At 51.6% G+C, this 24,358-nt stretch overlaps 1 protein-coding gene and 1 non-coding gene across 2 annotated transcripts; one reads left to right on the forward strand and one right to left on the reverse strand.

Annotated features, from left to right (window-relative positions):
- Positions 1–4,990: 4,990 nt before the first annotated feature.
- On the reverse strand, positions 4,991–5,098 carry LOC119873811. Its single transcript, XR_005366312.1, has one exon. It is a non-coding gene; the product is annotated as a U6 spliceosomal RNA (small nuclear RNA).
- A 7,875-nt stretch (positions 5,099–12,973) lies between these two features.
- CBX6 (chromobox 6) lies at positions 12,974–24,048 on the forward strand. Its single transcript, XM_038550537.1, has 5 exons — positions 12,974–13,142; positions 13,323–13,366; positions 13,532–13,597; positions 13,749–13,815; positions 18,227–24,048. Exons 1-5 carry the CDS (start codon positions 13,074–13,076, stop codon positions 19,226–19,228), a joined length of 1,248 nt encoding a protein of 415 aa, XP_038406465.1. The 5' UTR covers positions 12,974–13,073; the 3' UTR covers positions 19,229–24,048.
- The last annotated feature ends 310 nt before the right edge of the window (positions 24,049–24,358 follow it).

The raw sequence follows: 24,358 nt of genomic DNA on the forward strand, positions 1-24,358 counted from the left end.
AATAATTCCTCAATATATACATATATCAAATCATTATGCAGCACACTTGAACCTAACACAATGTTGTGTGCCAACTACATGTCAATAAAAGAAAGAGTTAGTCAACATGCATAAAATTCTATTCTAAAAGTAATAAAACTTAAGTGCACTGTTTGCCTTTTCTTCTCAACCCTCCATGTAGGTTTTAGTAAAATCAGCTGGAATTTAAGTCTGAGATTTGTTTATGTTTTAATTATGAGGCTTCCATTTTGGAAATTCTGAGCTATTGAAACACTGAGGTAGTTGAGCCAGGCACTGGATCGGGCTCTAGCTCTGTGATCCTGGCTGGGTCATGCAACCATACTTTAACTTCTGTTTAAATCTGGGATGATCATAATATCTATGTCATAGGATTAAGGATCATTATGAAGGTTTACTGTGTTGATACAGAAAGCACTTAGAACAATGCCTGGCTTAAAGCAAACACTCAATAAAGGTTTTCATTTTATTTTTTATTAAAATTCACAGTCACAACCTCAATTGTTTGAACTTACTATACATCTTACTGGCTTACTCTCAAATTGCATGTCTCCCATTTTGGATCCCATTCTCTTTTTTCTGGAGTAGATCCTTGAAATTTTTTTTTTCCAAAATATTGACTAGGAATTAGATTTGTGTGTCTTTGTATCCATGAAATTGTTATTATTTTTGCTATCATCATGAGCAAAATTTTTCATAAGTCCAGATGGATTAGAAATTATATTCACCAGGACACCTGGCTGGCTCAGTCTGTAGAGCATGTGACTCTTGATCTTGGGGTTATAAGTTTGAACCCCTTCTTGGGTGTAAAGAATACTTAAGATTTTTAAATTAAAATTAAAAAAAGAAAGAAATTATATTCACCTGGAAGAGTGTGAATGTTGTTCCTCTGTTTGGAATTTCATGTTATAGATAACACTGGATTTTAAGCATCCAGAAAGGCCTCGGATTGGCAGCTATTTATTGACATTTCAAAGGCCGTAAAGGTAAGTCCTTAAGATAACCGAATTCTAAAAGTGAGAATGAGTGGGGCTGGAAGTGTCCTGGGATAGTAGGACAATGCATTTCTGTGTATTATTTGGGTTGACTATTCAGCAAATGTGTCCTCTCCTTCCCCTCCCATGTAAGCAGTATAAATGTCCCTACCCTGTTGCTATTAGGCTTGGGCTTGGACAGACATTAGCCAATGCGATGTTTGTGGCCACACTGAAAAAAAAGCATGAAATATGTGCCATAGGATTTTCCCACTTGTGCTTCCGCCATCACCAAAGGAGTAATATTCTGTGGCTAGCATGCCAGCACAAGAAAGATGAGAGACAGAGCAAACTAGGACCCAGCCTACCACTTGAAGCCAACTCCAAGCTGAATCAGCCAACTCCTTACTGATCCTAAAAGCATAAGCAAGCTATTTTAGCTTAACCTATCAAGAGGAAAATGGGTAAATAACTTGGGGTATATCCATACAACTGAAATAGAATACTACTCAGCAATAAAAAGAGGAAAATGTTGGTAAACACAGCGGTGGATGAGTCTTAAAATAACTATGCTGAATCAAAGAAGCCAAACAAAAAAGTTTATGCGAAATGCTTAAAAACACATACTAATCTATAGTGACACAAGGTAGATCAGGAATTGCCTGGGACTTGGAAGAGGGAACAGTGGGTTGCAAGGAGGGTTACCAAGGATCCTGAAGACACTTTTGGAGGTAATGGATATGTTCACCATCTTGATTGTGGTGATGGTTCCACAGATTTATGTATATATCAAAACTCATTGATTGTATACTTTAAATATGTACAGTTTATTATATGTCAATTTTACCTTAATAAAGCTGTTTTTTAAAAAAGAATAAATGGGTGCTGTTTTATTTATTTATTAAAGATTTTATTTTTGTTACTTTAATTTTTTTTTGTAAGTAATCTCTACACCCAACGTGGGGCTTGAACTTACAACCCTGAGATCAAGAGTTGCAGGTTGTACCAACTGAGCCAGCCAGGCACCCTTAAATGAATATTGTTTTAAACCACTGAGTTTTGGGGTGTCTAGTTCCATGGTGAAAGCTTCCTGATTGGTCCCCATTGTTTATGTTTTGCTACAGTGTTTCCCCAATATCTCTTCAGATTGAGAACGAAGGGCATTTCCCAAAACACAAAGATCCACTTATCAGGGCTAACGCAGAATGGATCTGCCACTCAGGCATACATCTGACCAGCAGACATCAAACCACATGAGTGTGCGTGTCTGTGTGTGGAGTTATGACTAGGTAGTCAACATCCTCAGAGAGACAGAATTATTTTAATCATTATGAAAGTTAAGGAAAGAAAGAAAGAAAGAAAGAAAGAAAGAAAGAAAGAAAGAAAGAAAGAAAGAAAGAAAGAAAGAAAGAAGAAAGAAAGAAAGTTAAGTGATCCTACCAGGATTTAAAAAAAAAAAAAATCAAGGTCCAAGGTAAGAGTATGGGCTCTGAATCCTGTATCATCCTTTTACTGCCCACATGACTCTGGAGAAATTACCTAATTTCTCTGTGTTTCAGTTCCTTTATCTGTGAAGATGGAGAAAATAATAGCACCTACTTCAAGAGTTGTTACAATTAAATGAATGAATGAATAAAAAGCATTGTAGAACTACCCTGGGCACATAGCAGGCCTTCGATAAATATTAGCTAGAGATGTCATGAAGTTCAAAGGTCTTTTTTCATTTAAACATCTTAAGAAGCAAAGAAATTCAAAATCCAATCAATGATGTAGAAACTAAGTTTGCAGATTTCCTTCAACAGAAGAAAAGAATTACGTAATGATAGGACTCAGTCCCAAGGATATGGACCAAGGCAGTCATAAGGGCTCTGAGATGACCCCACACGGAAGGTCTTGAGATGAGCATCTACACATAGTCCTTCCATCAGGGTCATGGACAAGGACCCAGGGTATAGATCTTGGGTCATTATGCAACATCAAATAGCTGAGTAGGTATCCTCAAAAATTGCTCAAATGACCTTACAGTTTCCCTAGTAAGTACTTTTTTACCCTCCTGGGGAAGACTTACAGAAATATAAAAAGAGCACACACTGAAATGTTAATATTTTTATGTCAATGCGGTTTTGGTCTTTCATATCCTCATAATGTTTGTGAGAACTTGGTTTATTAGAATAACATATTGCCTTGTGATTCCAATTTAAAATACATAATCGAGGGGTGCCTGTGTGGCTCAGTGGTTGAGTGTCTGTCTTTGGCTCAGATCATGATCCCGGGGTCCTGGGATGGAGTCCCGCATTGGGCTCCTCTCAAAGAGCCTGCCTCTCCCTCTGCCTATGTCTCTGCCTGTCTCTCCGTATCTCTCATGAATAAATAATATTTTTTAAAAATAAATAAATAAAAAATGAAATACATAATTAAGGGGCACCTGGCTGGTTCAGTCAGAGGAGTGTATAACTCTTGATCTCAAGGTCAGGAGTTTGAGCCCCATTTTGGGGGTAGAGATTACTAAAAAAATAATAAGTAGGGGTGCCTGGCTCAGGTCATGATCCTGGGGTCCAGGTCATGGTCATGGTCCTGGGGTCAAGCCCCAAATTGAGCTTCTGGCTTAGCAGGGAGTCTGCTTGTCTCCCTCTGTCCCACCTTTCCCATCCCACTTGAGTGTGTGCATGCTCTCTCTCTAATAAAATACAATCTTAAAAAATAAATAAACTTTTAAAAATAAAAATGTTATTGAATGTGCTGAACTTAAAATTTTATTCTTTTATACATTGTACTGGGACAGCTCATCAAACTTCAAAAACAGTGTATGTATAACCTAAATGTGTTAGGTTTGGAGCACCTGGGTGACTCAGTTGCTTAAATGTCTGCCTTTGGCTCAGGTCATGATCCCAGGGTCCTGGGATTGAGCCTGCATCAGGCTCCCTGTTCAGTGGGGAGTCTGCTTCTCCCTCTCCCTCTGCCCCTGTTCATGTGCTCTCTCCCTCGCTCACTCCCTCTCAAATAAATAATTAAAATCTTAAATCAACAACAATAACAATGTCTTAGGCTTATAAGAATCACTGAAGTTACTTGAAAAAGTTTGTCAGCCAATTAAACTTAGGAAGTTAAGAAAATACACTATATGTGATGGGTAGTGCAATTGGAAATATTTACAGGAGTTTATGTTTGTAAATGAGACCAAAATTGATCAAAGCCTCCTGAGAAGTGATTGCTAATATTTGCTAGCTCTGTAATTAAAATAATAATTTATTTAAGCTGAAATTAACAGTTTAAGGATGAAGTTTTTTCCTTTTATGTATACCTTTAATAAATGGGATAGTAATTTTTAAAACCTAAGCAAACCCCTAAATCGTCTTTTCTGCACGCAAAAACTACTTTTAAAATACCTTTTTTTAAAAAAGATTTTATTTATTTCATTTATTGTTTATGATATCTTTGTTTTAAGATTTTATTTATTTTTTCATGAGAGACACACACACACACAGAGGCAGAGAGAGAAGCAGGCTCCATGCAAGGAGCCCGATGTGGGACTCGATCCAGGGTCTCCAGGATCACACCCTGGGCTCCAGGCGGCGCCAAACCGCTGCACCACCGGGGCTGCCCTAGAACACTTCTCTAATTGAAATGTAGTTGACACTCAATGTGACATTAGTTTCAGGTGTTCAACACAGCAGTTTGACAACTCTATATGTTATGCTGTGCTCATCACAAGTGTAGCTCCCATCTGTTACCCACAAAAGCTACTTTTAAGGGCATCAAAAAATATTCACATTAATGTATAGATGTGTGTATGGGTTTGAGATTATTTGAGATGGGTTTTGTTGTTGTTGTTTTGTTTTTAGGGATAAGACAGTTTAATTTAGAAATAAGCTTTGCACAGCCTCCCAATCAGAAGGGAGCCTAAGAGCCCACCCTTGGAGAGAAAAGCCATCATGGAAGGTAAGGCCCCCAAGTGGGGAGGAAACAGCACGGAGCTGGTACCAACAGTGCCACAAAGCAAAAATATGGAACACTTCACAAATTTGCCTGTCATCCTTGCGCAGGGGCCATGCTAATCTTCTCTGTATCATTCCAATTTAGCATATGTGTTGCCGAAGCGAGCAAGAGACAGTCTTGTCACCTCTCATTTCTGTCTGTGTGGGGCCAAGAACAGGACAAATTCCCAGCAGGCCCCTGGGCTGACCTCCCAGCCCCCTTACATCACTGGGCATGGGTCACAACTCTTCCTGCTGTATACACCCATCACCAGCTATGGGTCCCGCGGAACCTGGAAGACAGAGGTGTCCCTGGCCCTTATGGGACTTGGGTTGTGGCTCCCAGGGTCCCCCAGAGGGATGTCCCACCGTGGTATGACAGGCAGCCACATGCAGACCTGTCCCAGAGTCTGAGGCTGCGGTGTGCCAGGGCTCCTGCTCCTTCCATGGCTCAGAGCACGAAGATCAGGATGCGGTTCTCTTCAGCAAAGTCCTCTAGGGGCACCTCCTTCCAGTGCAGCCTTGGGGTGGTCAGCAGCACAGCCCCAGGCAGGAGAGCTGGGGCTCTCACCCACCCCACCCTGGGGAAGGCCCTGATGGTGGAAGCAAGGAGCAAATGACAAATTGGGGTCTCACACACGGTGCTAGAAACATTCTCTGACAAGCCCAGGCGACTGATAATGACCTTCACCAGTGACCAAAGGTCAGGGGCAGCCTCCAGGAGTGGTTGCTTCTAAATTAGCTACATAATCAGGCCAACATACTCATGTCTCCTGGCTGTGGCCTGGAAAAATCCCCCTCAGCAATGTCTGGGAGGCCCACGTGTGCCCCCAGGCCCTGGGGACCTGCTCCCCTCCCACAGTATCTGGGATGCTTGGCTGGTGCAGCACTTTCTGGGCGTGTTCTGAGCTGTCCGTGCATTTTGGAGGCAGAGCTCAATGAATCCATTAGAAGGATTCTTTCTAATGAGCCCCTAGAAGTTTATCTTTTCAGACAGCCCCAGAACTGCCAAGTCACAGGGAGATTTGGATCTTTATTATCACTCCCCCTAAGGGCTCTCTGAAGACCCCAGGGAAGGAGACAAAGGTGATGTGACACTATGAGAGGCTCCCCTCAGGCAGGACCGCTGGCCCTGGCGAGACACTGGTCCTCACCGTGAACAGAAGCAGGGGACCAAGGCCAGGATGGGGAGAGCAGGTGGTCAGCAGCCAGGCTCCTCTGGCCCCCACGCTGGCCTACTGCTCCGGGGACCACACTGCCTGACGAAGCTGGCAGCATGGGATCAAAAGAAGCCCCAGCCTCCTGTCTCACCCCCTCTCAGGCGCAGCCTCTGGGCATCCACCTGTCACCTGTCCTCCGCCCCCAAGCTCTCCTTGCTGTGCAAAAGAATCTGGGAAATTAACACACACACACACCCCCAACCAACTGAAAAGTATTTGAAAAAAAGTTTCCCAACATAACAGAAAGAACAGGAAGAGGACAAGTTTGCACAGAGCTGGCTGCAGTCTGTGGGAGATGAAAGAGAAGGCACTTCTCATCTGTTTTGCATTCTCTAGAAGAGGGAGGGATCCTCGGGGCCCCAGGGCTCACATGAGCCGGAATCATCCTTGATTTTATTTGTAATCGCTTAGGAGTCAGTCCCCCCAACCCATGGCCTTGACCCTCCCTGGCAACTGTCCGCTGACCTTGCCGCAGGCCAGATTGCTATGGAAGAGAGAAACAAATCATTGTATTGAGGGATATCTTTGTACAGAAGCTGAACATTTGCCCAAACTAACTAGCAGAACAGAGGAATGAATGGCTTCCTCCCCCTTGTCCACCTTTCTATTGGAGGGGACTCAGGCTGGGAGAGTCCAGAGACAGTTCTTTCCATGTTTCTTTACAGCCTCTGCCTCCATGGATGTATATCCAGGAGGCTGGGTGGTGGCAGATTTGAGAAGCAGCCACCACTTGGCACTCAGGACGTTGCCAACAACCCAAGGCTTGGCCTCTGCATCAAGCACTGTGATGGTCTTTTTCCCTCTTGCAATGAGTTTTCCCCTAGGGTTTCCTTGCCACATTCAGAACAAAGACCAAGCTTTCTTTCGTGGCTGTGAGGTCTGTGTGTGGGGTCTCTGCCTTCCTTGAAAACCTCTGCCTCCCAACTACTCCATTCCAGCTCCACTGTCTTCCTTCTGTGCCTCAGATAGGCCAAGCTTGTCCCTGCCTTGGGGCCTTTGCACTTGCTGCTGCTTCTTCTTCTTCTTCTTCTTCTTTTTTTTTTTTTTAAGATTTTATTTATTTATTCATGAGAGAGAGGCAGAGACATAGGCAGAGGGAGAAGCAAGGCTCCTTGAAGGGAGCCTAATGTGGGACTCAATCCCAGGACCCCAGGATCACACCCTGGGCTGAAGGCAGACACTCAATCGCTGAGCTACCCAGGCGTCCCTGCTGCTGCTTCTGTTGGGAAAGCACTTGTCCCAGATCTACGCAGCTGCCTCCTTTTCTTCATCAGGTCTTCTCTCAGATGGGGCTCCTCAAAAGGCCTGCCCTGGCCACCCTAGCTAAGCACCTCATCCACATACCCTGTTCCTCTCTGCCACGCCACCCTATTTAGTCTTCCTATGATACAAGTCTGACCTAAAAATCATCTTGCTTCATGTGTTCATTGTCTGTCTCCTATTCTCATAAGAATCTAAGCTTCTTGAGGGCAGGGGTGTGTCTGTCTTTTCTCTGCCAGCTCCCCAGCACCTAGGTGCTAGGCACACGGTTGGTGCCCAGAAAGTATCTGTTGACTGACTACCCAGTGTCAGAAAACTGAAGGATATAGGAGTCCCTGCTCTCAGAGGGCTCAAGCTTTCCCAGAGATGACAAGGGACCAAACAGAACTCTCCTGTGTCCCCAGAACTATGTAAACCTTCAAATGGGGACAAATGAAATCTGGCTAGTTCTACCTGGGGAAGCCAGATATGGCTTCATACAGAAGGACTTCCCAGAATCGAGTTTTGAAAAATATGTAGGTGCTTCCCACGTGAACAAAATAATAATAATAATAATAATAATAATAATAATAATTAGGGACCATTCAGGAAACAGCAGGCAGATTAATTAAACCAAATGAAAGGTTGTACGGGGTGCAGGGGAAGGGGGCAAAGACCATCAAGAGAAAGGACTTGGGTTTCCTTCTAGAGAGAACCATTGGCCCCTGTGAGGGTTTTTTCCTTGTTGATATTTTGCCTCCTTCCAGCATTGAAGAGTCTTAAACAGAGGGATGACTTGGTCAGAACTGCATTTCGAAAAGATCCCTCTGCCAAAATTGGAGCTCCCTGTATCCCTTGCCCAATTATGACTGTATTCAGGCATAATTCCAAAAGCCTCTACTGCCCTCTTTCTAAAAATAGTTAGTCTTTCTTTTGGGGGCACATAAGTTTGCAGCACAATCATTCAGGAGGAACTATGCATGTTTCAATTCCTTGAGACTTATACTGTCCCCTGACTGCACGTCTTCAGCTTTTTTGTCCAGTTTCGTAAGTCAAATGACATCCTGTGGCAGATCTCATGGGGTCATGGGAGGAGATGAAGGACATCTTGTGGACTAGAGCCTAGGTGTTGTTCATCTCAGCTCCAGGTCTTTCATGTTTGGACAGAAACCCAGCATCTGCAACAGTGAGGTGGGACAATATGAGTATCTGGCCACTAAGATTGTTTTGAGGTTTAAGTTAGTTAATATTATGCATCGCACTTGGAAGAGTCCTTGAAATGATGAGCACTATATGTAGTGTTTGGTATTCTCTCTGACCAACACAGATTCAACTTCTAGAGTTGATCAAATAAATTGAGTTTCGGTGGAAGAAAAACATGTAAGTGTATACACTGTGTGTGTATGTCCCCATTTCCCTCTGAGCCAGCTTGGGGCATATATATACTTACACTCTCACAGACCTACTATGTACCCAACAGAATTCCAGGTGCTATATGTGTGTCATCTCATTATCTGCACAATAAACCTACAAGATAGGAATGATTACCCCCATTTTACAGATGAAGAACACCGAAGCACAGGGAGGTTGACAGCTAAACATCAAAATGCACCTGTTTGAACCTTCATCCCCCCCTGCACCTCAGTACCGGGAGGACAAAAATCCCATCATTTCCATCTTTGCATTCCCAAAGCCCAACACAGGGAGGGAAGGGAATACCCAGGGACTGTTTGCTGGGTCTGTATCCCTGTAAATGTTATATGGTCAAGATTAGTCTTGAAAACCCTTTCAATGTTCCACTCATGGGTCCAAAAAATATTTATTGAACACCTACTACTGGAGATAAAGTGTATCGGATAAAGTACAAAACCCCCGCCCCTGTGGAGCTTGGAGTCTAGTGAAGCATAACTCAATGATTAATATAATATCAGGTAGTGTTAAGGGTCAGGAAGAAACAAGGTAAAAAAAAAAAAAAGGTAAAAAAAAAAAAAAGAAACAAGGTGACATAGGGAATAGAGAGTGACAGGTACTACTTTAGATAAGGAGGTCAGAGAGTACCTTTCTGCAGAAGAGAAATTTGAGCAGAGTCTGAAAGAAGTGAGGAAACAAGACATGTGCCCATCAGGAGAAAACGTGAATGTTCCAGGCAGAAGGAACAGCACGTGTCAAGGCCCTGGAGTGGGAATAAGTGTGGATTTTGCAGAGCCCTTAAAGTGAGGTATACATGGTGTTATAGCTCAGCCCTTCACAGTGAAATCTGTTGGCTACCTAGATCCCCCTGGGTGGATGCCCTTTATCATGTGCCCACACCCATTCCCACCCCACCTAGGTACCATGTGCTTTTCCTTCCAACAGCCAGCACCTGTGCCTCTCCTTCTGGAGACCTCCCCAGAATACTGAAGCACATTGAGGCGGAAAGCAGGAAGTGCCTGGGAATTGACATCTGCCCCCCTGACACCTTCTCCTTGCAGCCTTTAACCAGTGCATGGAGGAGAGGAGGCTGGGAGGGCTTCTCAGAGGTGGGAACATCTGACTGGGGCCTTGAATGATAAAGATGAGTTTGCCCTCCAGGCCTCCTCTCCTCCAGGTAGTGGACTGCTCGCCTATCTAGTATGACGGTTCCTTGGATGTCAGTTTGATTGGGCTCTGGGATGCCCAGAGAGCTTGTAAAGATTATTTCTGATATGTTATGAGAGTGTTTCCTGAAGAGATTACCATTTGATTCCGTAAACTGAATAATGAGATCCACCCTCGCCAATGCGTGCTATAATGTATCCATTGTGGACCTGAACAGAACAAAAAGGCAGAGGAATGGCGAATTCTTTCTCTTCTTGAGCTGGGACATCCATCTTCTCCAGTCCTGGTTCCCTGGCTTTCGGACCAAGGGTCTAACAGCTGAATCATGAGAGGCCAGGAGCCAAGTGAGGCCCCCTGCTACCAGCTTTCCTGGTTTTCCAGTTTGTAGACTTCTTGACCTTCATAACCACATGAGCCAATTCCTATGAACAAATCTCCTCTTATATATTTCTATATACATCCTCACAGTTCTGCTTCTCTGGAGAACTCTAATAAATTTAGACTCCCAAGACAACCTATACGTACTTTTTGTGGTAGGCTGAATAATGCCCCATCCACCCAAAGATCTCCACATTCTAATCCCCAGAGTCTATGAATGTGATACCTTACATACACTGTATAATATGTTACCCTAGGGTAAAAGGGACTTTGCAGATATCATTAAGGTAAGGATGTTGAGATGAGAAGATAATCCTCAATTATTTGGTGAGCCCAACGTAATCACAAAAGTCCTTATTAGAAAGAGGCAAGAGGTAAGTCAGAGGAAGGCAAAAGTAAAGACTAAATGATGCAGTGATTCTATGAGCTGAGGAATGCCAGTAGCTTCCAGAAGCTGGAAGAGACAAGAAATGGATTCTCTTCTTGAGTCTCCAGAAGGAACCAGCCCTGGGGATATCTTGACTTTAGCTTAGTGACACTGATTTTGGATTTCTGACCTCCGGATCTGTAAGATAATAAGTCTGTGCTACTTTAAGCTATTAAGTCTGTGGTAATTTGTTATAGCAGCCATAGGAAATTACTACATGTCTATTCTAGCACCAGTCACACTACATGGCAGGTGCCTCTTTCACCTGACTGAGGGTTCCTCAAGCCTGGGGCACCTTTGTCTAGGTGGTTTAACACAAAACCTTAAAAAGGGTCACAAAAGCTGCTGAATGAACTAACAAATGGATTTAATGGTTACCCACTTTATCTGGCTGCTTGTCTCTCTCAGCCTGAACACACACACACACACACACACACACACACTCTTCAATTCACACAGTTCATCTGCCCATTCACCGTGATCATCCCCAGGAAGGCAGCTCAGTTCTTATGTGAAAGCCCACTTGGGGCTGGCCAGCAAATAACTATTTTTCAAGAGCATGTTGATTTTAAGGAAGGTGAGGGGGATTTCTCCCAAGATAATTAGACAAATCTGCATAGATGCAGGGATGAGAAGCAGAGATTTTGATGTGGTCGATTAGAAACTACAAGAATTAGGATTATAGTACAGAAATATAAAAATCCCCTTTTCTAATATACAAGTCATGAAAGCAAGAGACAATCCTGATTCTCACTACATGCCGATTCTTCTCCACCTCCATCTCAGCCCCATCACAGCCACGAAAATGGTGGCAAATTTTTCATTTGATGACACCAAGAGAGGTTTGCTTTATATCATTAAGGGAGAAAAGCAGATTGCAGACAGTGTGATTCATACGATCCCATTTTGTTAAAAAGAAATAACAAATACATATACATATACTATGTATCTACAGTGTACACATACGCATACATACGTGTGTTTATATAGGCGTAGAACAGAGGCTGGAAGAGGATTCATGAAGATATTAATAATGGTTTGATGGAGATTATGGACAGGAGGGTCTTTTTTTAAATGTATTTCTAAAGGACAAGACTGCTGGTGCAATAAAAAAAAATAAAGTCTAAATAATTCAAAAGAAAAGAAATGGAGCGTTTTGCGTGGCAGGGCTACTCTGTGTGTCCATTCCGGGACAGCCAGGTCTTCCAGTCCGTCCTCAAATAGGAAGCTGGGGTCTGGTCTCCCTGTGAGCAATGGCGGAACCAGCAAAGGAGCTGCAGGCAGCCGGAGAGTGACAAGGCCAGGGGGCCCGGGGATCAGAAAACATATAGACAAGATCATGTGGGTGGTGTCTGCCAAATGACCCGAGGATGGCCCGCTCAGGCCTCATCTGGGGTGCCAAGGGCCCATTCTCACCCCACAGCCTCTCTCTCTCCCTCCCCTCGCCGCCACACAGTCCTCGCTGCAATCTTCATCCCGCCTCCCGGGTGAAGGCAGGTGCCGCCCAAGACCCCGGCCGCCGGCCAAAGGACAGATGCACAGGATCCTCCCGGCCTTCCTCCACCCCATTTACCGCCCCCACCCCTCTTCCTGCGGCGGAGTTCTTGTTTTAATTCATCTGAACTGGTTACAAAACCACACTCCCACGAATACATAAATAATGGATTGGGGAGGAGGAGGGCAATGTTTTAAAGAAATTCCCGCAGGGCCTGGCAAGGCAACAGCAAATGCATTTCTGCTGTATCATATTTAACTGTTTGCAAACTTCTGCTGGGAGGATGCGCAGCAGCTGCAGCGACTCCATGGTCCTTCCCCTGCTGGGGCCTAGCGAGTCTTGCAAGGGGGAGGTGTGAACAGGAGGGAGAAGGTGTCAGCTATGGCGGGCCGGGAAGATGGAGAAGGGAGCAAAAAAGTGCCTGTTAGACTGCACTGCGCCAGACCAGGCTTCGCACGAGCCTAGCACCCACCGGGTTCCGGGCCGGCACTCCCGCCGCGCGGCGAGGCCCCTTTAAGAGCCAGCGCGCGCCCCCGCCCCGCGAGCGCTCACTTTCCCTAGCAACCGCCCCGGGGGAGGGGGAGGTCCTGGCAACGCCGCGCCTGCCCCGAGGGGTCACGTGACGGCCCGCAGCTGGAACGCGAGCGCGCGCCCCGCCGCGCGCCCGCCCGCCCGCCCGCCGGGGCCTGTGCGCTGCGGCGCGTGCGCGAGCGGTGCAGCACCGGCCGCGGGAGCAGGGAGTATTATGGGCTGTGGGTGCCGCTGAGCAAGATGGAGCTGTCTGCAGTGGGCGAGCGGGTCTTCGCGGCCGAATCCATCATCAAGCGGCGGATCCGAAAGGTGAGCCCCCTCCCGAGGCGGGACGCCTGGCCCCGCAGCCGGTGTCCGGGTCCGCGGCCCATCGGGGCGAAGCGGTCCCGCCGACCCGGGCTCTCTCGCCCACCCCCGCGCCGCCGCCTCCTCGCGTCCCCGCATCCTCCCCACCCCCACTCCCCCCTTTTTTTCTTCTCTGTTTTTCAGGGACGCATCGAGTACCTGGTGAAATGGAAGGGGTGGGCCATCAAGTAAGCGCCGGTGGGGGCCGGGGGCGAGGGGGGAGGGGAGGCAGCGGACAGCGGGGCCTTTTTTCCCCTTGGGGGTGGGGGTGTAGGGGGTGCACGTTTGCTGCTTCGCATGTGCCTCTGCCTGTTGGGTTTTCATTTTTATTTCGTGCATGTGTGACTCGGCAGGTACAGCACTTGGGAGCCTGAGGAGAACATCCTGGACTCGCGGCTCATTGCAGCCTTCGAGCAGAAGTGAGTTTGGGGAGCTGGCAGGGACGGCGGGGCCAAGGCTCGGCTGGGGCGCCGCGCGGGGAAGCGGGGGAAGCGGGAGCGCCGGGGCGGGCAGCGCGGAGTGGGGCCCGGGAAGGGGCTCTTTTTAACCTTTGGCGTTTCTCGGCCGCAGGGAGAGGGAGCGTGAGCTGTATGGGCCCAAGAAGAGGGGACCCAAACCCAAAACTTTCCTCCTGAAGGTAACCTGGCCCAGCCCCAGCAGCCCCCTCGCGGGCCCCTAGCCCTGGCGCAGCACGGGGCCTGCAAGGGAGGGACAGATCCGCGGCTGCCCAGGCAGGCGGACCTTTCCAGAGGGGCCCCAGCTGGGCAGGGGGTGGTTGTGAGGCCCCCGACGAGCCCCTGGCAGCCGGCCCTGGCCCGCGCCCGCTTCAGCAAGAGGGGCCTGGGAGTGGGGAGTGAGCGGGGAGGATAATCCTCGCTGACAAAACCGGGGTTTGGGGGTTTGGGCAGGCCAGCCGGGCTCCAGCATGGGGATGGTTGAGGCAGGTGGGGGCTGTCCACCTGAGGGGGTGGCAGGGAGGTTACTTCTGCACATGCCGGGAGGCCAGCCCTCCCCTCTCCCCCAGCCTTGAGATGGGAGGGCTCTGCCTGGAATTAGAACCCATGGGGAGAGTAAATGTGGTTTCCCTGAAGGCTGGGAACAGGGAGCATTTGGGGGCCACCTGCCTCCCCGCCCCCCTGCTTCCTTCTCTCTTAGGATTTGCTCTGCATGCCTCCCCTCCTGTGGAGGGGAATCCAACTTGAATTTGACCTTAGATCACTTCACTTTGAGCTTATCACCTGGGCTGGGCCGCTGGCTTCTCCCCACCCCTGGCTGTTTCTGGAGACGAGGATGGGGTGGGAGGGAGTGAAAGCGGAGCTCATCGGCCTTGGCAAGGGAGGGAGACCTAGCTCCGGAGGAAGCCATCTTAGAGGTTTGGGGGGGATTATCTAATTTTCCTCAGTGAGGAAGAACAGAGTCGGAGAGCGAAGGTGAGATGGCCCTAGGAGAGAGGCAAGGCTGCAGGCGCGCCTCCGTGGGACACCCCAGTCGCCCCAATAATCTAATGGCTCCGGGCCCCTTCCCACCCTGACAGCCTGTGTGGCGATTGGCAGGGGAATGAAGGGCAGGGAAAGCTCCGCAGGAAAGCGACTGTGCAGAATGCGCAACCTCAGCATCTCCAGTTTGTGCAAAAGGCTCAAAGCCCCAGGAGGGTGGGGGTGGGCCTCTCCAGCCCCACCCCCACCCCCACCCCGAAAGGACTGTGCATGTGTAAGGGTTCGGACTTAAAGCGGAGCCGTGGAAGAACTGTCGGTGTCCAGAATTACCTATTTCCGTGACTCCTATTGCCAGCCCACACTCGTTAGGGGGACCCGCGGAGGAGCTCCCTCAACCCTTCATGCCTGAGAGGAGGGATGGGGCGGAGCAGCTGGAGGGCGGGTGGCTGTGTGACAGCCTCTCAGCGCAGCTGGAGCACCCTCTAGCGGTGAAGTGAGTAATGACCGTGAGCTTGGATTTCACGAAATGCCATTTTCCTCCTTGATAGCTCTAGCTTCTGAGCTGGCGGCTCTGGGCCTAACACGGTGCCGAGCCCTCACATTGATTATCTCCTTTAATCCTCTCAACCCTATGAAGGCGTAGGATTCCCATTATGCAGATGAGAAAAATCGAGGCCCAGAGAGGGGAGGTGACTTCTGTGAGCTCCTACCCCCACCCCCACCCCCCCCACCCCCCAGCTTCCCGGCTTCATTCTGGCTCCTGGTCTTCACCCTGTCCGTCAGAGAGTCCACATCAGGTTGAAGGGACAAGGTGAACACACCCCAGAAACTGAAGGCTGCAGAGATGGGGTGGCGGGGGGAGGTGGAGAGGCAGATGAGAGGACCCGGACCCGGACCTGGACCTTACGAGAGTGATGTGGATATTTGTAAGGGGTGATGGAGACCAGCTTGGTCTGAGCCCAGAAGTCTGTGAGTCACCGAGGGGCAGTGTGTATAGTAAACAAATTCTACTGAACACTTACTTTCTGCCTGCAAGGAAACAGGAGCCCAGGAGGTAGGTTCTGATTTATCCCCACTTTACACATAGAAAAACTGAGGCCAGGGAGGTGGTGGACTTGCCCCAGGTCACAGAGAGTCCGTGGTAGGGTCCAGCTCGTTCATCTGTGCTGTCATCTGTTGTACATGCCAGCCCCTCAGAGCCGTGCCTCTCCCCCCGTTTACCCACAGCAGTAAACACTGGCTGTGGTTCACATTTTTAATTCACGGGCAGACCCAGGTCCCACCTTCACAGAATTCTCAGCCTGGGGAGGGGAGAGGAGCAGGAAGGTTAAACTAGTCTCTTTAAAAAAAAAAAAAAAAACTTAAAAGCTATAAAGTAAGAAATGTTTCTCTTACAAAGTTTGGAAATCATACATTAGTAGAAGATTGTTGCTCATAAACCCCCTCTCCGTCCCACCCCCCCACCCCCCATGGATAAATCTAGTATTTGTTGAGTACTTGCTGTGTGCCAGACCTGGTGCTGAACAGGTGTTAGCATGTTATCTGACGGTATGTGATGGGCCCCCCAGCCGGAGTTTCATCCCAGGTCTGAGGTTTACCCCCTTTCACCACACCCTGGGGACCATCACCATGGGACTGGGGCAGAGGCCTGGGAGCTCAGGAAGCTCGCTGAGGGCATCAGCGCTGACCCCCTGGGGGATAAGAGGGGAAGGTTCCCCCAAACTCCCTTGGAGATGAACCTGCAAAAGGCCCTGTTTGCCAAGCCGAGGAAAGGCTAATTCTCCCGCCTGGGTGTGAGAAGGGATGCAAGGGAACCAGACCTTGGCTCCGCTGGCTGGCGTGCTGCAGGAGGAGCTGGCCGCCCTGGCATGGGGCAGGCTGGGCCTTGTGTGCTGCCACCTAGTGCTCAAAGGGTTGTTGGCCAAGCAGCTCCCCAATCTTTCCCATGTAGAGTTAAAAGTGTGCTGCTACCACATTCCAAAGACCCCTTGTTAATTCAGCAAATAAGTCTGCAAACACTGCTTCTGGGGGTTGTGGTCAAATACGATCTAGTTTTGCCTGAGGGGCACCCGGGCCACCACACACGGACTGTTAAGTGCCTAGTGCTGTGGGGTGGGATATGGAGAGGCCCCAGACTGCAGATCCCGCTCCCGGGGAGCTCACAGACTGTCCGTGGGTATGTGTCCTCTTGACCTCTGTCTCCCATGTGGATTAAGCCAGACACCGCCTAGTGAGTCTCCCCCACCAGGAGCCAGGCTGTCTGTAGATGACGGATCAGTCACTGCCTCTACCCTCTGTCCAGTCATTGCTTTTAATCCCTTGACCACCTCTGGGCTCTCCATCCCCACTGTTTGTCTTTGTGGCACCCCTGTGGCAGGCCACCAGAGCCTCAAGCGTGGTTGGCTCAGAAAGGACCAGGGCTCCCTCCTCAGGCTTCATCCTCTGATGAAGGATGCCCCCCCTAAGCTGTGCTCTTCTAGGCCCCATTCGTCCTTTATTATGTTGAAGCTCCCAGCATCCTCCCCGCCCATCCCTTGTCTCCATGGAGGGCAGCCCCTGTGTGTGTTCATAGTTGTAGCACCAAGCAACCTGTGACTCTACTACTTTGTTAGTGAAGGAAGGACTGGCAATGGTGGACGGTTTATGTGGCCTTGAGAGTTCCTTGCCCTGAACTTGGCAAGGTCTCTCAGGGCCCTGCCACACCCCCCACCTTCCACGAGGTGGTAGGTGAGCTTCTACAGAGTGCAGGTGCTTTACAGATTTCACAGCTGGGGGGGTGCAGCAGCAATTCCCCTGGCTGCCCACAGGCCTGCTCAGCCATCCCACCCCACCCTGCAGGCTATCTTGGCTCCCATATGAGGTTGGTCCCATCCCTTGGCCTATCCCTGCCAGACCCTTGTCTCACTGGGGTGAATTCCAACCTAGGCTTTAGGTGCCAGCTTCGGAATCTGTAGGCACTGATTTGCTCAGACCCAGGCCTTGCGCCACATCCGGGGGAGACATGAATCAGACCCAAGAGGGGAAGTGGAAGGGGCTGGGAGCGTACAGGAGGGGCCAAGAGGGCCAAGTGTCTGTCCCAGAGGTGATGACCAGCCAGGAAGGGAGTCCAAGCTGGAGGTGCAGCCTGTTCAAAAGCAGAGAGCACAGAGCCCTTGGGATCCTGCAAGTAGGTCAGTAGCCCTGGGGGGTGGGGTGGAGCAGGGAGGGGCCTCCGTCTTCCTCTGTCACCAAGAATTGGTCCGAGGAGGAGTGCCAGGCTAGGCCAGGATCCTCCACGGAACAGAGTTAGGTAGGGGCTTCTAGCAAAGGGCTGTTCTTCCCACGCAGTGACCTGATGGCTATACTCTTTGATGTCAGCGAGGACAGCTACCAACCCATCTGTCCCCGGGGCCCACAGCCAAGCTAGCAAAAGCCATGGATCTTAGAGCCTTGCTTGGTCGAGGGTACCCCTGCCCGCAGGCCTGTGCACTTTGCTCCAGCTGTCTGACCCCGTTGCCTTGGGAGCTCCGCAGATGCTCCGAGATGCTCTCGGGCTGGTGTAAGGGCACAATGCTTGTGGGTGGCTGGCGCCCACAAGCCGAGGCTCTGCTCACCCTGCGCTCTGCCCCACAGGCGCGGGCCCAGGCCGAGGCCCTCCGCATCAGCGATGTGCACTTCCCGGTCAAGCCCAGCCCCAGCGCCTCCTCGCCCAAGCTGCACTCCAGTGCAGCCGTGCACCGGCTCAAGAAGGACATCCGCCGCTGCCACCGCATGTCCCGCCGCCCCCTGCCCCGCCCAGACCCCCAGGGTGGCAGCCCTGGCCTGCGCCCCCCCATCTCGCCTTTCTCCGAGACGGTGCGCATCATCAATCGCAAGGTCAAGCCTCGGGAGCCCAAGCGAAACCGCATCATCCTCAACCTGAAGGTGATCGACAAGGGCACAGGCGGGGGCGGCCCCGGGCAGGGGGCCGGAGCCCTCGCTCGCCCCAAAGTCCCCTCCAGGAACCGCGTCATTGGCAAGAGCAAGAAGTTCAGCGAGAGCATCCTGCGCACCCAGATCCGCCACATGAAGTTTGGCACCTTCTCGCTGTACAATAAGCCCCCGCCCGGCCCTCTGCCTCCGCCACCGGCGGGCAAGGCTGACACGGCGGCCTCCCCGGGCCCCGGGCTGCTCCTGGCTGCCCCTGCTGCCCCCTACGATGCCCGCAGCTCCAGCTCGTCCGGCTGTCCCTCACCAGCACCGCAGTCCTCCTCCGACCCTGATGACGTGCCCCCCAAGTTGCTCCCTGAGACCATGAGCCCGTCTGCTCCCGACTGGCGCGAGCCCGAAGTGCTTGACCTGTCCATCCCTCCTGAGGCCGCGGCCACCAACAAGCGGGCGCCTCCCGACGTCCCTGCTGCCGTGGGCCAGGCACTTACCGCGGCCCCTGAGCCTGCCAGCGCCTCCTCCGAGCCTGAAGCTGGGGACTGGCGCCCCGAGATGTCACCCTGCTCCAATGTGGTTGTCACCGATGTCACCAGCAACCTTCTGACAGTCACTATCAAGGAATTCTGCAACCCCGAGGATTTCGAGAAGGTGGCTACTGGGGTAGCAGGTGCCACTGTGGGTGGTGGCAGCGGTGGGGTGAGCAAGTGAGGGGGCTCCACTGAGGAGGGGGGCTTGGGGGGGCCCTCCTGCCCAAAGTCCTACTCTTGCTCCCACCCCCGCCCTTGCCCTCAGACACCTCTGCCTGTGCTTTGCTTGTTTCAAATGGCTTGGTGTTGACCCCCTGGGATGGGGCCGGGCAGTTGGAGCCCTGAGGCCTCGTGGGAGCAGCAGTCCCAGAACAGGTTAGGGCTGGAGTGGGGCGAGGGCACTTGGAAGTCCTCCCTCTTGCCTCTTGGCATCCTCCTTGCCTGAGCATGGTGGGGCCTGCTGGGTGGCTCCTAGGGAGCCCCCAAGCCTGGGGTTCAGCTGCCTCATCCGCATCCCACTCTCTCTCTCCCTGGCTTGCTTCCAGCTCTCGCACACAGCATCTGATTTCTCGGTGCTAACCTGGCAGCTGCGGGGCCCCTTAGGAGACCCCCTCCCACCGTGGGCACTGTCCCTTTCCCTCCCCTGGATGCCTGGGCAGGAGGGCCAGGGATGGCAAAGCCCAGTCAGAGGTTGAGGTGAGGCCGTCCTCGGCCCCTCCCTCAACGCCAGTGAGGGTGGCAGGAGCGGGGCCAGAGGCCTGGGTCTTCCTGCCCACTTCTGGACAGACCCAGCTAAGGTGGTCCCCTTAGCTCCACTCCAACCCGGCTCCTTCCTCATCCCTGTCTCAAAGGTTGGAGGGGCTGGCAGGGTGCCCCCCCTGCCACAGCCTCCCAGCATCTAAAGGGCCCTTCAGTTCTTGACCAAAGGTGCTACAAGAACCTGCCGTGGAAACTTCCAGCTGGCGTGCCTACCTGCCGCCCCACGGCATGTTTGTGCATGTACCTGGATGTGCACAGGGCCCGCCAGGGCTTTCCAGGTGGCTTCCTTGAAGGTTCCTCAGAATGAGGTGGTCAAAGGCCCGGCCGTGCTGGGGTGCGTGCCCCCACACCCTTCTCTCTGGGGCGGTCCGCCCCACCAGCCAGGCCTCTGCTGCAGACACAGCATGGTGGAGACCCAGGTGGAGAGGGGAGTCCCAGCCCTGGCCTTCTCCTTCCTCCTCGGTGTCTGGGGGAAGGAGGAAGCCTGGAAACCATTCCCAGGCAGGGGGCTCCTGCCTCTCCAGCCCCCCTCTCTCTTGCTTCTGACCCCTGAGGCTTTTCTCACAGCACAGCCTGCTCGAAGCAGTGGGAGGCCCTGGAGCCCAGGGCAGCTTTCCTTCTCTCTGTTGCCAGGGAGCTGAGGTGTCCATGCCAGCAGAGACCAAGGCCCCAGTCTTAGGCCAGGTACTGGGAGGGCGGGGAGGCCAAAGGGGGTGACCAAAGAGGGGGCCTGTGTTCTTCAGGAGAGGGAAGGTATGCGGGACCCGGCTCTGGTGCACTGTGGGAACCCCTCTGCCCCCGCTAGGCCCGGGTCTCAGTTGGCATTGGTGGCATGTCCCTGAGCATGGCTCAGGGAGCTTCTTGGCATGTGCTGCAAGAGGTCACAACTCAGAAGCATGATGGCAAAAGGTAGGAGGAGGCAGAAAGGGAATCCCGTTAGGTAAACAAATGCCTTTGTCCGAAGTATAGGAGGATTTGTTCTTCCAAATCTCCCTGCCGGGGGCTGAGGCATGGCCCCTGCTCCTCCCCAGCCCAGGGTGTAGAACAAGGGCCCTCACAGGGTTTGGGGGGCTGGTACTCCTAGACCCCTCCCTACCCTGCCCTTTGTGTTGGCTCTGTGGCCGTCCAAGTGCCAATTGGCTTCCCCCCAAATAAGGGCTGGTATTTCTCCTCTGTCCTTAGAGGGGATTTCCCCCCTGACCCCTCACCCCAGGTGAGTGACCACCTGGGTGCCAGTTACAGGTGTTTCCAGAGACCATAGAAATGTGTTTTCCTGAGAGTCCGTGTCATTCGTGACTTTTTTTGTAAAGAAGTTGTGTTTTCAGAGGTGATTTTATGACAGGAAAGTGAAAGAATTAGTTTTGCAAAAAAACAAAAAACAAAAAAAGAGGAAAAAGAAAAAAGAAATAGAAAAAATATTGTGGGATTCCTATGGGGTCGGGGTGGGAGTGGGGGGGAGAGAAAGAGATATTTAAAGAAAAACTAGTACCGCAATGATTGCACAGGTGAGGTGGCGGTGTTAGGAACGGGGATGGAGGCCTAGGCCTGGCTGCCAGGGCCCTAGCATCTGGCCGAATGCTCGATCTCCTTGGCCCCAGGCAGGGGACGGCCTCCCTCCTGTCCTGGGCCCAGACCCCACACCTACCCTCCTTCAAAGGGAAGGATGACCACTGGCCCTGAGGGAGCTAGGCAAAGCTGCAGCGGCCAGGCAAATGGAGCAGAGATTTAGGGGGAGGTTGTGTGTTGGGGGGGGGGGTCAGCGGGAGTCCCACTGTTGCATCATTGGTGACTTTGTCCAGGAAGGCTGGTGAGCAGATACAGTTGGGTTTTCTTGCTCTCTTCAATTCGTTTGCCAGCTTGTCGGGTCGTCTGGTCCCTCCCTCCTCATCACCCCAAAGACCATGACACCCCTGAGCTTCCCTGGCCAGGTGGGGATACAGGCTTCAGGAAGACAGGAGCTGTAGACTCTGGGAGAATCTTAGGTGGTGGCCCTAGGGGATCGGGGGTAACCACGGGGAGAGGGGGATCCCTTCTCTTTCCACAGGTGGGTTGCTGTGCCTGATGCTCAGCCATGTGGCCCCCACCCCATCTCAGCACACACATAGGCACGCATGCACACTGCTTCGAGGTGGGCACCTCCTCTGGGAGGCCTAGGTGGGCACAGGGGCAAGAGCAAGTGGAGCCCTCCTTACCTCTCTCCCAGAGTGGCTCTGAGCGGGGACCCATAACTCTCCCCCCACACTCTTGCACGAATCAGCCTCCTATGGGCCCTTCCTCTCCCCTTGCTGCTTTTCCGTTTGCCTAATTACCAAGCAGAAGTTGCATTCTGGTTTGCTTTATTTTTATATGTGAAATACCCCCAAAGCCCGAGCTCCTCCCATATTCAGTATCGGTTGGGGCATCGATCGTCTCCCCATAATGCCACCCCCTCCCCACCCACGTGTCATAGGAAACAGGTGAGGTCTGGTGTCTCTGGTTTGAGATGGGAAGTTGGGGCACCTCCCGGTCTCATCCCCCTCTCTGACCCTCAGTGTGCCCTTCTGTGAAATGGGTGTATTGGGTGCAGGGCCTCTTCATAAAGCATTGCTGGTGTCCAGACAGCTGCTGAGGATTCAGTGCTGGTGGAGGGTGCTGGCACTGGGGCCTCCAGCCTCCCTCCCACAGCCCCCTTTCATTCTTGCCTGCACAGGGGTCTGGGGCAGAACAAGCTCCATCCTTCCCCTGCTCTGGAAAGAAGTGATGATCGAGGCCCACCCTCAGTGTGACATGGGCAGAGTGAGAGGGATCACCCTATATAAAAGACCAGGGAACTGGGGCTCAGAGGCAAAGCTGCTTCTCTGGGGTGAAGGGCCCAGTTGCTCTGGCGTTTGGGGGAAAGCCCCTTCAAAGGTGGGGGCCAGGGTGCTGAAGCCACCACAGAGCTGACAGGCTCTCTGCCCCCCCCCCCCCCCCACAGCCTGTGCCTGGCAGTCGTGGGTAAGGGGTCAGCCCAGAGGAGGAGACTATTAGGTCTGAGGGGCTGGGCCGTCACCAATCCTTTTAGCCTCCATGGGACCCGAGTGGACACACCACCGTTCCCAGCTTTGGGGGTTTTTATTGGCTGTTTGGGTTGGGTTTGTGGTTTTTTTGTTTTTGTTTTGTTTTTGCACTTGGCCCACGCCGGACAGTGGAGCCCCACGTGGTCAGTTCCACTTTCGGGCTCCCATGCACTAGCCCAAGGCAGCCTCTTGGAGGCTGGTATGGTTTAAGGAATCACTTTTAAAAAGAAAAGGAAAGTGTTTAAAGGTTTAAGTTTTTTTCAATCTGCATCTCCTCTCAGATTCAGAAAGTTTAGGGGCTGAAACTCCAGGAGAGGGTTTCCCTAGCCTGACTCCGTCTTGTGACAGTCAACAAGGTGCTGGGATAGGGGGCCGGGCCGAGTGGGGACGGAGGACCCCACCTCCCAGGCCCGCAGGGTCCCCCCGCTGCACCTTGAAGGAGTCAGTACCCCACTCCAGCAGTGAGTGAGTGCCTACTGTATGCGGAGCTTCAGCTAGGCAAAGTGGGGCTGATGGTCTAAGGGGGGGGCCCCTCGCAAGAGGCCAAGGTAGAAGGAACGAAGGGTTCTGGGGCCTACCCCTGTTGTTGAGTGGAGTGCAGATGGACACTTTTTGTTCGTTTTAATTTAAAAAACACAAAGGCCTAAAGAAATGTATCTTATAATTTTTTTTAATTTTTGAAAAGCTCATTTAATGAATTGTGCACGAATGAATTCTATATATATAAAATATACATATATAGCTCTATATTTGGGGAGGGGCACTGTCTCTTTTTTTCTCTTTCTCATTTTAAAAATGAAGTGTTGTTGCCTTTGTCTGTGGTTCAACCATCCAGCTCCCAGCTGGCTAAACTTTGCCTCCAGTGGTTTAAAGAGAGGGAACTAGTTGGGTTGGCAGGAGACCAGGAATGGAGATGCAGCCCGGCGTGGGGGTGGGTCCCCTCTGCCCCCCCCCCCCCCCCCCCCCCGTCCACCTGCCCCCTCCCAGAGGTCGAGGGTGGAGAAGACGGCTCGTGTTGGGTGTGGGTCTTGGTTCTGTTGTTCTGGATTCGGTTGTTTCTGGGCCGGGGGAGGGAGGGTTTGTGCCGAATACTCTCGTCTTGTACGTTTAGTTCTGCTGCTCTTCAATGTTGTATCAATGCCAGGAAGGGGGAGTGAAAAGCCTCTTTTGCCCCCCCAAATAAATTGTCACATTCCGAAGCTAAGGCCTAGCCCCTGGGGTAGGGATGTGTCTGTCTCGTTTCTTCCCCGCCGTCCCCATGGTCCAAAGGAGCATCAGGCCAGGCCCCTCCCGCTGCAGGAGGGTGGGGGGGGGGGTGGCCTGTCCCTCCAGCTGTGACTCATTGCCAGCCCATTGTGAGGACCCCTGCACAGCTGAGACCCAGGTCCTTCCACTTCTCTGACCCTGAAAAAGGCCAAGTAGGTGGTGGGGGGAGGGGGGGCACCGCTCCTTTTCCCCACTTGGAGTCACAGCCCCTGCAGAGGTGGGGCCTGTGGGGCTGGATCCCTAACAAG

The sequence above is a fragment of the Canis lupus genome, chromosome 10, assembly GCF_011100685.1.
Source record: "Canis lupus familiaris isolate Mischka breed German Shepherd chromosome 10, alternate assembly UU_Cfam_GSD_1.0, whole genome shotgun sequence".
NCBI lineage: Eukaryota > Metazoa > Chordata > Mammalia > Carnivora > Canidae > Canis > Canis lupus.

Excerpts from the sequence above, each read along its gene's own strand:
- CBX6 (XM_038550537.1), top strand. The coding sequence starts at position 13,074 with ATGGAGCTGTCTGCAGTGGGCGAGCGGGTCTTCGCGGCCGAATCCATC. Across the intron at positions 13,143-13,322 it reads TCAAGCGGCGGATCCGAAAG|GGACGCATCGAGTACCTGGT; the intron begins GTGAGCCCCCTC and ends TCTGTTTTTCAG. Across the intron at positions 13,598-13,748 it reads ATTGCAGCCTTCGAGCAGAA|GGAGAGGGAGCGTGAGCTGT; the intron begins GTGAGTTTGGGG and ends TCTCGGCCGCAG.